At 41.0% G+C, this 13,056-nt stretch overlaps 2 protein-coding genes across 2 annotated transcripts; both read right to left on the bottom strand.

Moving 5' to 3' along the window:
• Positions 1-1,661: 1,661 nt before the first annotated feature.
• On the bottom strand, positions 1,662-4,946 carry LOC109705791 (laccase-25-like). Its single transcript, XM_020226573.1, has 3 exons — positions 4,715-4,946; positions 1,988-2,950; positions 1,662-1,908 (listed from the first exon to the last, which is right to left on the bottom strand). Exons 1-3 carry the CDS (start codon positions 4,944-4,946, stop codon positions 1,706-1,708), a joined length of 1,398 nt encoding a protein of 465 aa, XP_020082162.1. The 3' UTR covers positions 1,662-1,705.
• A 778-nt stretch (positions 4,947-5,724) lies between these two features.
• On the bottom strand, positions 5,725-6,237 carry LOC109705792 (glutelin-2-like). The gene has a single exon (XM_020226574.1). It carries the CDS (start codon positions 6,235-6,237, stop codon positions 5,725-5,727), a length of 513 nt encoding a protein of 170 aa, XP_020082163.1.
• Positions 6,238-13,056: the final 6,819 nt, after the last annotated feature.

A 13,056-nucleotide genomic window follows, 5' to 3' on the forward strand; every position in this document is an offset into this window, starting at 1 on the left:
TAATCATTTCGACATGGTTTTGATGCTTTATTTTCAGCAGGGCTGAAGTCTAGTAGAGCTGACTTTCGAGACGTCGTTGAACTGATTTGAGCCTAGTAATAGGTGGCTTTGACCTAACTAGAGCAAGTGAAGCTCCCCTATGTTCTATATGTTACGATATAATTAATATAGTCGTGCGTTAGTGTCACTATGTGGCTGCCAGAGGATCGGGAAATCTTTGCTAAAACGTTTGACATATTGGAACTAGAACCTTTATGAAGTAGCGAGAACTCATGCATATTTGCATTTATGCTCATGCTTATGTTAGTTTAGTTGAGTAACTAATGCCATATATGAAGTAGCATTACTTTCATGCGCTTATTAATCTTGTGGATGCTAGCTATTGACATTGTTATTATATTGAGAATTCCGATCAATCGATCGAGAGTAAAACATAGCATACTATGCCATGATGTTGAGATATATTGGACTATGGATTTTGCTTGCTTGCCATTGTGCTCATTCGCACATTCTTGTGAGGGTAGCTCCCTATAAGCCAACACTCCGGAGTTGGCCTATGCGACAGTTGCTCGCCCGTGCGGGATTAGGTGCCGAAGTGGATTGCCGTGGGGAGTGTATACTACCACGGGGCCATTAGACGCGGCACAAGCTAGACTACCTGGGGTAGGTCCTGTTAAATGAAAAGAAAAACTCTAAATGAGATTTAGTACTAAATGACATTTGACAGTAATGAATGCTTACCAGTTACAGTAGATATTTACACATTTGTGCTTATGATCATGTTATATTCATTACTGCAGAAATTACAATTACATGTTGATTACATGTTCATTACCTGTTAGCATTGCATATATATATACCATGCAATTATTGCTTCTACTTTCATTTAGTACATCATGAGCCTAGTGGTGTAATTCGCCGAGGCTGGCGGCTTACCCACTGGGAACTATTGTTAATAGTTCTCACGCCTTTTTTATTGTTGTTTTTACAGAGCCATCTACAGGAGAGGCTAGGGACCGTGGCAAGGGAGTCGCGTCTTGCTAGACATTGCTAGGAGCGTGCTAGTCGATCACCTTGCTACTCGGGCTACGGCCGAGGGTGATGTCCAGTATATAGAGAGACTACTATTGTATCTTCTTTTGTATACCCCATGATGTATATGTATTTTTTGGACAGTCACTTTAGTTATGATACTTTCTCTTTTAGTCGAGATTTTGGATTGTACACTCTTTGTTCTTTTGCGGATAGTATATCGACTTGTACTTTGCTCTGATATCAGGATAGGATTTTCTATGTTTTTTCTTCCTATCGACTTGTGTTCTTGTAGACGCCTTATATACTGCAGGTGTATGGCGGGTCTGTGCACGTACCGGATATGCTTCCGCTGGTACCCGGGCGTGACATGAATACTTCCTGAATGAATCAAAAAAATAGATCAGGTAACATGCTTATGCCTCCAAAAGGCACTAAGCAAAATATAAGGCATGGTTGCACCCAAAAAAGGCAATGCATACGATGATATCTATGTGCAACATATAGAGTAAAGATGCACATCTATAATTAATGTTCCACACACTTAAGTGAACCTTAAGAATGCTTTGTTCTCTGGGATATCGATTATAATCAAAATCTCTTCCTAAATATGTGGAAAATTTGCTCCTTCACCTCATACCTTTCACAATCCTCCACATACTTATGAATTTTATCAAAGATAACTATCCTTCCCTTCACTCTTGTCTTGGTTCCATATGCTCTCTGATCTTGCTACCTCCAAAGATGAACACTGGGGGAAATCTGCCGGCGGCGGAGGGAGAGTGGTGTCTGGTGTGGGTCCATTCTCAACCAAGAAAGTTGTAGCCAGCCCCATTGGGAAGTGCAAGTCCATGTGACAATGCATAAACCACACTCCTGTAACACTAAAAGAAAAATTCACAGTAATAATCCTTGTAATTTTTTTAAGTGTTCTTAGAAAGAAATGCATGCTTGCCTGGATTATTTGCAATGAATCGTATCACTGCCCATCCACCTGTCGGAATGGCTATTGTGTTCCTTACTTGCGGATCGACGAGGTTGTAGCTATTCCTCGCCGTTTGCTCATTGTAATTTCCAAAGCCCTGTGCCAACACGAAGAAGTTGAACCCATGAATGTGCATAGGGTGATTTTGTGTCGCCACTATCGCAGTACTCTGCAACACAATTTCCACTGTGGAGTTGTACTTTAATTTCTTAACCATCGTGCCAATTGCTGTTATCTCCAGTGACTCCTCTATGGTGCCGTTGTGCAATGATGCATTAGTAAAATCGAAGAACAGCGGCGGCTTATTTGGGAAGTCTGTTGTGAATACACCTTGTATACCCTTAAAGTGTGCCTCCAACATTGACATCTTTGTCGGCAACCGGAATAAGACATTGTTCATGCTTGCAACGATCATACGATCAGTAAGTTCACACCATTGTTCACCTCCTTTGCAAAGGGAGCCTAAGCCAAAGGAGACAAACATGCACTCGTCAACATGGAGAGGGACGGTAGGCTGCCCCGGCAAGAGGAGGCTGGTTAAGCTGGTGTAGAAACGGTGGGCAGTGGGCGTGTCATGTAATGGGGGCAAAAGTGGCACCATGGGACTCGACGACAGTGATGCAGATTTGTACTGAAGTATACCCCTTGTAGTGGTGTTCTTGAAGTATGACGGCTGAGGATTTTCGGATGCATACGGGTGAGCAACCATATAGTAGCGAGCAGGCGTAGAATCCGCGACCATGATGGCATCGACAGTTTGGCCCGGTGCGATGACGATCACATCTGTTTTGTAGGGCTTAGTGTAAGTTGCATCCACACTGACCACTGTGAAATTGTGGCTAGCCACCTTGTAGAAGAACTGGTTATCGAGAGCAGCATTAATGATGCGGAGCAAATAAGTCTTTCCGTATTCAACTTCCAGCATATAGTTCTCTACAATGCAATACAACAGTATAGTTATTAATTTGTTAATAAAGAAAATTTAGAGTGAACTTTGAATTAGTATATCAAAAATTCATGTAATAACTTTCTTATAAGCTATGCATTTCAAGTTGAGTACTTGGGACTCCAGATTGTTGTATTACTAGTAAAATACCCGCATGATGCTGCGGATATAAATATATTTTTATAAAAAAATTTACTTTTTTTAATATTTTTATGTAGTTTTATAAGTCTAATTATTAATTAAATAACGTTATATAAAAATAATTCAGTAGTTAAATCTATTTAAATAAAAGTCATTAAAATTGCTATATGCGCAAAGTAAATTTATACAATAATTTATTTTATAAAGATTTAAATGAAAAGGATTTGAGATAAATCTATCAAAATAATTTTAAAAAAATTAATAAATAGAAGGAAAATAAAATTATAAAAGAAATTGTTTAATAAAAGTAATTATATATATACACAGAAATACACTATATTTCTAAAATTTTACTCCTGAAATTTAAATGCTGTATTTTTTTTATATAGCGATATTTTATGCTATTTAAATTGCATCTATCAGGTTAGATTTTATTACGCGATTTATTATTTAATTATATTATATATAATGAACAATTAATAAAATTAATTAATTAATTTCATGGAGTTTAGAGATTTAAAATTTTAAATTTTGAAGTTTAAAGGCCAATTTGCATAAAAAATCCACTTATTTTGGACTTTTGCAAAATCAGGTCACCTTTTTCGTTTTTGCAGATTCGGTCCGCTTTTTCAGCAAACTNATAATTTATCTATATAATTTCATATAATCTTAACTGTCTTTATATGAAATTATATGGATAAATTATTAGGATTTAAAAGTTGTTAAGATTATATGGGATATAGAAACAGTAAATAAGTGAAAAGCGGTGAATGATTTACCGTCTTTAAAAGAAATGGAAGAAAGAGGTGAACGATTTACCGCCTTTAAAAGAAATGGGAGAAAGCGGTGAACGATTTACCGTCTTTAAAATAAAAGAAATAAGAGAAAACGGCGAACGATTTACCGTCTTTATAAGAAAATTTTGACGTGGCGCCTACGTGACGAAAGGAGGGTTAGTTTTACAAATAAAATTTTTACATGGTTATTTTGCCAATTATAATTTTTTAGAGGGTCATTTTATAAAAAAGCCCTCAATTTCCTGATCGGTAGGGTCCATTTGGTTCAACGCAAAATTATAAAAAATAATTTTCTGCGGAATAAATTTTTGGCCAATTTGCATAAAAAATCCACTTATTTTGGACTTTTGCAAAATCAGGTCACCTTTTTCGTTTTTGCAGATTCGGTCCGTTTTTTCAGCAAACTGACCAAAATACCCTTATTACTTTTTCTCTTTCCTCTTTCTCTCTCCTCTTCGTTCTCTCGTTCTTTTTTTTTTCCACCGGAAAAAAAGGCGAAGGCCAGGCGGAGCAATTTTTTTTTCTCTTTTTTTTTTCTTCTTCTTTTTCCTCCTGCTGGAGCACCTTTTTTTTTTTTTCCCCTCTTCTTCTTCTTCTTCTTTTCTTTTTCTTTTCTTTTCTTTTTCTTTTTCCTCCTCCTCTTCTTCTTCTTCATCCTACAGCAATATTTTCTTCTCTTTTTCTTTTTCTTCTTCTTTTTCCTCCTGCTGGAGCACCTTTTTTTTTTCCCCTCTTCTTCTTCTTCTTTTCTTTTCTTTTCTTTTTCTTTTTCCTCCTCTTCTTCTTCTTCTTTATCCTACAGGAAATTGCTACCTCGCCGCCGTCCGCCGCAGCCCCGGGAGCTCGCCCGCTTCACCCTCGCCGTCAGCGCCGACCGGGCCTGCTCCGCTGTCGCCCGCCTCGCCGCCATCCCCCCCGATCCGGCTCCGGCTCTGGCCCCGTCCGCGACTGCCCCGAGAATATGGACGACAGCGTCGACCGCCTCCGCGACGCCGCCGCTGAGCTGGCCCGCAGCGGCGCCGCGGCCACGCCGCCGGCTCCTCATTCTCCCTCTTCGCTGTCGCGCCCTTTACCCACGGGCCTCGTCGATACCTCGTCAACCGCATCGTCCCTCTGGCCCGGCTCTTCACTGCCACCATTAATGGTGCACGATTACACCATTAATGGTGTAACCATTGCACCATTAATGGTGTAATTACACCATTACAACCATTGCACCATTAATGGTGTAATTACACCATTACACCATTAATGGTGTAATGGTGCACCATTACACCATCGCCCGCCGCCGCTGCTCGCCCGCGCGCCCGCCGCCCGTAGCGCGCGAGCCTGCTTCGCGCTCGCCGTCAGCGTGGGGTGCTCGCGCTCGCCGTCAGCATGGGTTGGAGTGCGTGGTGTGCGTGGGGTGCTCGCGTTGGGCGTGGAAGCGCCTCAACTACGTCGGCGCCTACGGCAGTGAGTCGTGGCCCCTGTCCTCGGCCGCGGAGTTCGCCCCCATCCCCCGCGCGTGTTGCGCCATACTCGGCGTCTACGCGGACGGCCTCGTCGATACCTCGTCAACCGCGTTGTCCCTTTGGCCCGGCTCTTCGCTGTCACCATTAATGGTGCACCATTACACCATTAATGGTGTAACCAAAAGGTTTAAAATTTGAACCGGTTAAACGTATTTTTTAGGTGATCAAAACCCGAAAACGTTTTGGCCCGTGGAAAAAGCAAAAACGTCTAAGCCAGGTGAAAAAGTCGTTGGACTGGTTTTATGGGAACATGGAAAAAGAGAGAGGAGAAAAAAAAAGAGAGCAAGAAAAAAAAAAGAAAAGGTCCTCTCACCACTTCCGTCTTTGCGGTGTGGGGGACGGGGCCGCTGCAGCGGGAGCGAGCGAAGACACTGCAGCGGCTGCTGCTCGGACGGAGGGGGCGGAGCCGGAGAGGGAGCTGGAGAGGAGGATGGCACGGAGAGGAGGATGGCACGGAGAGGGAACTGGAGAGGAGGATGGCCGCTGCTCGGACGGAGGGGGGCGGAGCCGGAGAGGGTATTTATGTTTGAGCTGGAGAGGAGGATGGCACGGAGAGGGAACTGGAGAGGAGGATGGCCGCTGCTCGGACGGAGGGGGGCGGAGCCGGAGAGGGAGCCGGAGAGGGAGCTGGAGAGGAGGATGGTGCCGTGCGTATGCAGTGTCGGTGCGTGTGGTGCGTGAGGTTGGGTGGGTGGTGTCTGTAGCAGCTGCTGCTGCTGCTGCTGCTGCTACTACCACCTCTGCTTCTACCTCTTCCCCTTTGCCTCTCCTAGTTTTCGCGCAACTCGCGCCCGCGCGACGCCGACGAAGAAGAAGTAACATTACCACATTACCACGTGGTAATGTGGTAATTACCACATTACCACATTAATGTGGTAATTACCACGTTNAGAAAAATACAACTGTTAAGCCACTAAGTGTAAAACTTTTTGAAATAACAACTGCTAAGCCATAATTATATGTATCTTTCTCGTGAAATAAAAAATCTCATTCAAGACAAAATAAAAAAAATAAAGAATAATTAATAAGATGAAAGAGTGCAATATCCTCTCAAATAGTGCAACAAACTCTTCAAAATAGTGCAATATCTGTATAAGAAGTGCAACATATGCATTGTTAATACACATTTTGTATAATTTTTACACTAAATTACACATAGTTTTGTATATTACGCGAAAATAATATAATATATTACAACATACTATAAAAGTTATACAATAAATTTATAAACGGTGCATATTTTACACTATTTGTACTGATATTTACACCATTTGTGTAAATATTGCACTATTATGAGAGGATATTGCACCATTTAGATGTGTGTTGCACTCTTTCTTTTTGAAAATTAAATTTTAATACATATTAAATAAGGTATAAAACTTCTTGTAAATGACAACTGCTAAGCCATAATTACATGCATATACCTTTCTCGTGAAACGAGAAACCTCATTCAAGAGAAAATAAAAAAAATAAAGAATAATTAATAAGATGAAAGAGTGCAATATCCTTTCAAATAGTGCAACAAGCTCTTTAAAATAGTGCAATATCTGTATAAGTAGTGCAACATATGCATTGTTAATACATATTTTGCATGATTTTTACACTAAAGTACGCACAGTTTAGTATATTATACGAAAATAATATAATATATTACAATATATTATAAAAATTATACAATATATGTACAAACGGTGCATATTTTATACTATTTGTACAGATATATTTACACTATTTGTGTAAATATTGCACTATTATGAAAGGATGTTGCACTATTTAGATGTGTGTTGCACTCTTTCTTTTTGAAAATTAAATTTTATTGCATATTAAATAAAGTGTCAAACTTCTTGAAAATGACAACTGTTAAGCCATAATTACATGTACACTTCTCGTGAAACGAGAAATCTCATTCAAAATAAAATAAAAAGAATAAAGAATAATTAATAAGGTGAAAGAGTGCAACATCCTCTCAAATAGTGCAACAAGCTCTTCAAAATAGTGCAATATCTGTATAATTAGTGCAACATATGCATTGTTAATAAACATTTTGCATGATTTTTACACTAAATTACGCACAGTTTAGTATATTACGCGAAAATACTATATTATATTACAACATATATAAAAATTATACAACATATGTACAAACGGTGTATATTTTACACTATTTGTATAGATATTTACACCATTTGTGTATATAAGAGGATATTGCACCATTTAGATGTGTGTTGCACTCTTTCTTTTTGAAAATTAAATTTCGTTACATATTAAATAAAGTATAAAACTTCTTGAAAATGACAACTGCTAAGTCATAATTATATGCATGTACCTTTCTCGTGAAACGAGAAACCTAATTTAAGAGAAAATAAAAAAATAANCGCCGCCGGCTCCTCATTCTCCCTCTTCGCTGTCGCGCCCTTTACCCACGGGCCTCGTCGATACCTCGTCAACCGCGTCGTCCCTCTGGCCCGGCTCTTCGCTGCCACCAGTAATGGTGCACCATTACACCATTAATGGTGAAATTACACCATTAATGGTGTAACCATTGCACCATTAATGGTGTAATTACACCATTACACCATTAATGGTGTAATAGTGCACCATTACACCATTACGACGAAGAAGAAGCAGCCGCAGCGCGCCCGCGTGCCCGCCCGCCGCCGCTGCGCGCCGGCGCTCAACGCGCTTTTGATTCTCTCCGTTTCCCCTTCTCCATCTTCGTCTCCACCATCGTCGTCGTCGTCGTCGTCGTCGTCGTCGACGATGTCTGTGGTGGGTGGGTTGGAGTGCGTGGTGTGCGTGGCTGTGACGGATGCGTGCCGTGGTAGGAGGAGAGGTCGAGGGAGAGGCCGAGGGAGAGACCGAGGCGGGGGGAGGCAGGCTCGCCGCCGGTCGGAGCAGAGGTCAAGGGAGAGGCACGGTAGGAGAAGAGGCACGGTAGGCGGCGACGTCACAGAAGCGAGCGAGGGCGACGTCGCCGGGGCAGGGGGTGTGGCGTTTCTGCCTTCACCACTCTCCTGGAAAAGAAAAAAAAAAGAACGAGAGAAAAAAAAAGAGGAGAGAGAAAAAGGTACAAGGGTATTTTGGTCAGGTTGCTGAAAAAGTGGACCGAATCTGCAAAAACGAAAAAGGTGCCCGGTTTTGCAAAAGCCCAAAACTAGTGGATTTTTTATGCAAATTGGCCAAGTTTAAAATTTGGAAATAAATATTATAATTTAAATTTGAAATTTAGAATTTAAAATATAAAATATAAAATTTAGAATTTAAAATGTTAAAATTTTAAAGTATCAAAATTTTAAATTTTAATATCAAAATATAAAATTATATATATATATAGAGAGAGAGAGAGAGAGTAGAGGAGGGTTTGGGGGGACACTTGTCACCCTCTGGTCCCCCAAACCCTCCTTTAATGTAGTTAGATCGATTGATGTATGATTGATGTATTGATAGACATGATATGAGTACATTAATTGATTTTTTTAATATAATCCAAAATCACTGAGATGACTAGCACATCAACAATTTATATATACAGGATCATTCTTGGAAAACTCAAAGCATGTTCCCTTTTTAAAGACATAATTTCGATGGACAGATATTGAGTATTTGACTATTCAATAATGCTTGATGTCTCCAGTTTTCACCCTATAATAAAGATCTTGACAAATGATAATTAAGAAAACATGCCGATGATCTTTCCCACATAATATAAGGGGAAAAGAAAGGAAAATACAAAATTAACACCCCTTGATTTTTAGCATAACTGCATATGCCACCGGATCAAGCTATTGCACTTTGAACATCAAAAGTTTTAGCATTAAAATTTTCTACATTTTCTTAAATTTGGCTGTTATAATTTTGGACTTTTCGATTGTTTAGTACTTGTCAATTTATTATATAGAAATAGAATGATATAATTAAATGTATAAATTTTGTGCGTTTACTGTTTCTTGATTTTTTTTTAGCCTTTTATCTTTATCCATTTTTAATGAGTTCTTGTTGGATATATATTTCATTCATGTTACTCCTTTCGTTAGTTTTTCGTCAAGCTCCATTAACCGAAAACTGACGGAAGGGGTAAAACGAATGAAATATTAGAGTTTAGAGTGTTAGATGTCCGTTTTAGGAGTTCAAGGGGTAAAATAAAACTTCGCCAAAAGTTTAGGGGGTAACAATGCAATTTACCCTATATGTGTTTATAGTCATGTAGAGTAGGCTTGCATTATATTGACTATCTAGCAGACCTTTTGGTCCAGGCAACACATCGACTCCTTTGTCGAGTGTTTCGATCTGGTTGATCATGATTCAGCATTTGTATGCCCTAGTACCTGGCTTCGACCATGGCACCGGCTTTCTGTTGGTTTTTGTATTAAGCATATCAGCATGATTTAGTCACAACATTTGGGTGTATTTATTGACACCAGGTCGGTTTGGCCACCTACCAGGGGTGTACTTATCCGGATGGGTCGTCCAGCGACGCATGAATCAGGTCGGTGTATGCATTGTGACAGACAATGCTTGAGGTCTACGGACCAATATGGCAGGAACCATATTAGGTTTGATTTGGATTATTTACTCTTGAGGCATCTGTTGAGTTGAGGTTCTATTACAGTAGTAGTTTGACTTTTTCTCATTTACTGTTCTGTTTTTATTACTACTGTAGTTTGCTATCATATCATGACATATGTTTACTTGTTGTTCTACTCCTTTGTTTTTCGGTGATTGTGACTTGCCTTCGTGGCTCTGTCATACCCACTGGGAAACCTTGTTGTGGTTTCTCACCCCTTTTTTTCCCAGGTGGCACGGGCAAGGAGACGGTTCATGGTGCGCCGAAGGGACATCCTAGATAGATTGCACCAGTGTCACGTCCCGAGCTCCGCCAATTTGGTCGGATTCGAGCACGTAACAGACGCCGGACGGACAACACCTACCCTGTCCGCCCAATGTCACGCCCCCGCCCCGAGGTCGATACCAATTTGGTCCGGTTCGGGCGCGACGAACGGACGCCGAACGGACAGCACCTCCCCTGTCCACTCAAGGCTAAGACGACGAGATCATGTACACAAGTTCCCAGGAAACACACTTGATTACATACATGATCATATAACCATAGTAAGAGCACAAACAGTGCTAAACAACTAAGAGCAAGCACCACGAGTAACCAACATACAAGTGAATACAAGAGAGATACATTCTACCTATTACATTCATTCAACCTTAATAACATTTTGATTATACATTAAGCTTCCAAAACATAATACAAAGCTTACATCTTCCAAAGTATAAACATTAATTTACATTCATCTCAAAATAGCTCACATCCTGTACATCATCTACTCTCAAACATATATAGGGTAACTCTAATGCAAAATAGGAAAGTAAGCTAATGCAACCTCTAGGGCGCTAAGCCCTTACCGCGATCCTCAGCTGGCGCACATGAACTCGGTCCTGTAATAAAATGGGGGTGAGAACTATCTTCCATAGTTCCCAGTGGGTTTGGCCGCCAACTCCGCCGATCTCCCTACTAGGTCTAAGGAGGCATAGAGAGATAATAGATAGATAGATAGGTATAATTGAAGGCAACAATTGTAATAAAGCAAGTACGAATGCAAACATCTAACTATGCCTCAATCCAATGTAATGCATGCATGATAATCATAGTAAAGGCTGGCTACTAGTCTACTATGTTCGACAATGAAGTTATTCAATAGATCACCCAATCTCTCGGCTAAACCGAGGTTCGCTCTCAGTCTCAAGTGTGTAAGTCTCATAGGGGCGAAGTCTAGCTGCTTGACTACCCCCGAGACCGCCTGCGGACAGATACGTTAGTCCAAGGGCAAATACGTTAGCCCCCTCGAGTGTCAACCTCCGGAGTACACAGCCTGTGGGGAGCGACCCCGACAAGCGCAGACAGGCTATGTGAGCTCGATCAAATCCTCATGAACTGGGCACATCCTACCAACTAAGGATGGTATCATCATAGAATCGAGATGTTCTAGTATTCAATCTCATAGTGTTTCCACTACACTAAGGTTCTTATGCCACTCGTCATAGTTTAACATTAACTAAATGCCACTCGTTCTCATTACAAGTTTCCAAGACACTAACTTACACTTTATTAGATTTTCATCCACATAAGCATGTTCACCAATATATTACTTGCACATATTCACCATGTTGTCATTCGACTAGAGTTTCCGATACAATAACCAATGTATTACAAAGTTCTCCTCTACACTTATCATCTCATTACAGGGTTTCACATTGCATATATATATACCTCAAGCATGCTAGATACAATTGCTAAGCCAAATACATTACTTTACCAAGAAGCATGTAATACATATATAGAACCAACCATCAACTATCACCCTATAATGCAAGACATCAATATGCAAATTGATCAATATATAACTTAGACATAGGGAGCAGTTCGACTGCTTCAGGATGGTCACCACCCACCTTTTATAGCGTTCCGATTGCTCGTCGTCACTTGCAATCGGCCTCCCGCGGCGTTGGCCGCACGGCTTGACCCAACTCGCGCGCAACCACCGAATGACCTCCGATCCGCGATCAGGAAATTAAAGGTCTTTGGTTCTTTGTTACGATACTCGGAATCCGATCTCGCTATTTATGGAAGCCGCCTCGGCTCCTCGGGTCAATACGAACCTCCGAATACTTGTCTCAGCCGGAACGTCGCACCCGCTCGACGAATCGACGAACCGTCACTACCCACGCGTTCAGCGACCTATCAATTAGGTTTACAGAGGGCTAAACGAGATCAAACTCAACTATTAACAAAACCCCATTTTTGAAGCCCTAAATGCCATTGATGCTAAATACCCCAAATCCATCCAAGATTTAGGTAATAATTATCTCATTAGCATCCTAGGATTCCAAACATACCACTTCTAGAGATCGAAACCCATGATCTATCAAGAAACCCGTTTTAAGCCCTAGGTTTACAACTAGGCTAAATCCACCATTAAAGCTTAGGATTCAGGCATCAAACCTCTAATGAGCATGCTAGAATATCTCTAAACCCATTCTTAGAGTTCAAAACCCAAACTATAAAAATCTACCATTGTTGAGCATCAAAAGCTTACCTTAGAGCTTGCTCCAATGGCCTAAAGAGGAAGAAGAAGAAGATGAAGCCCACTTCTTCAAGCTTTGTCCTCCATCTCCACCTTCTTGCTCCACTTCTTAGAGAGAGAAAGAGAGAGTTTTAGAGAGAGAGAGGAAGCTACGGTTGAGGGGAAGTGAGAAAGAAAGAGAGCCATCCCCTCTCTTAGTCTCTAAGTCATGTAACAACTGCAATAAGCCCCCTCAACTCTTAGCCTCTCAAACAGCCCAAAATGGGCATTTTCGGGTTCGGGGACCGGTCCTCCCATGCAGGGACCGGTCCCCAATGGACCAGAAAACTGCAATTTTCAGCTTTTGCCTATTTCGCTCCGTTTTGCTCCGTTTTCGCCCGTTTGACTTCCGATTCGCCTCAAATCGAACTGAGACTCTCAAAACATGATTTTGAGCGTATTTACATCACGTTTTCATCATCGCAATTTCCGAATTTAGGTCACGGCACAACGTAGCCTTTCGGGTCCCGTTTTCACGCCTACGCGCACCGAAACGCCCGAAGTCTTCCGA

This window comes from Ananas comosus, unplaced genomic scaffold (genome assembly GCF_001540865.1).
Source record: "Ananas comosus cultivar F153 unplaced genomic scaffold, ASM154086v1, whole genome shotgun sequence".
Taxonomy (NCBI): domain Eukaryota; kingdom Viridiplantae; phylum Streptophyta; class Magnoliopsida; order Poales; family Bromeliaceae; genus Ananas; species Ananas comosus.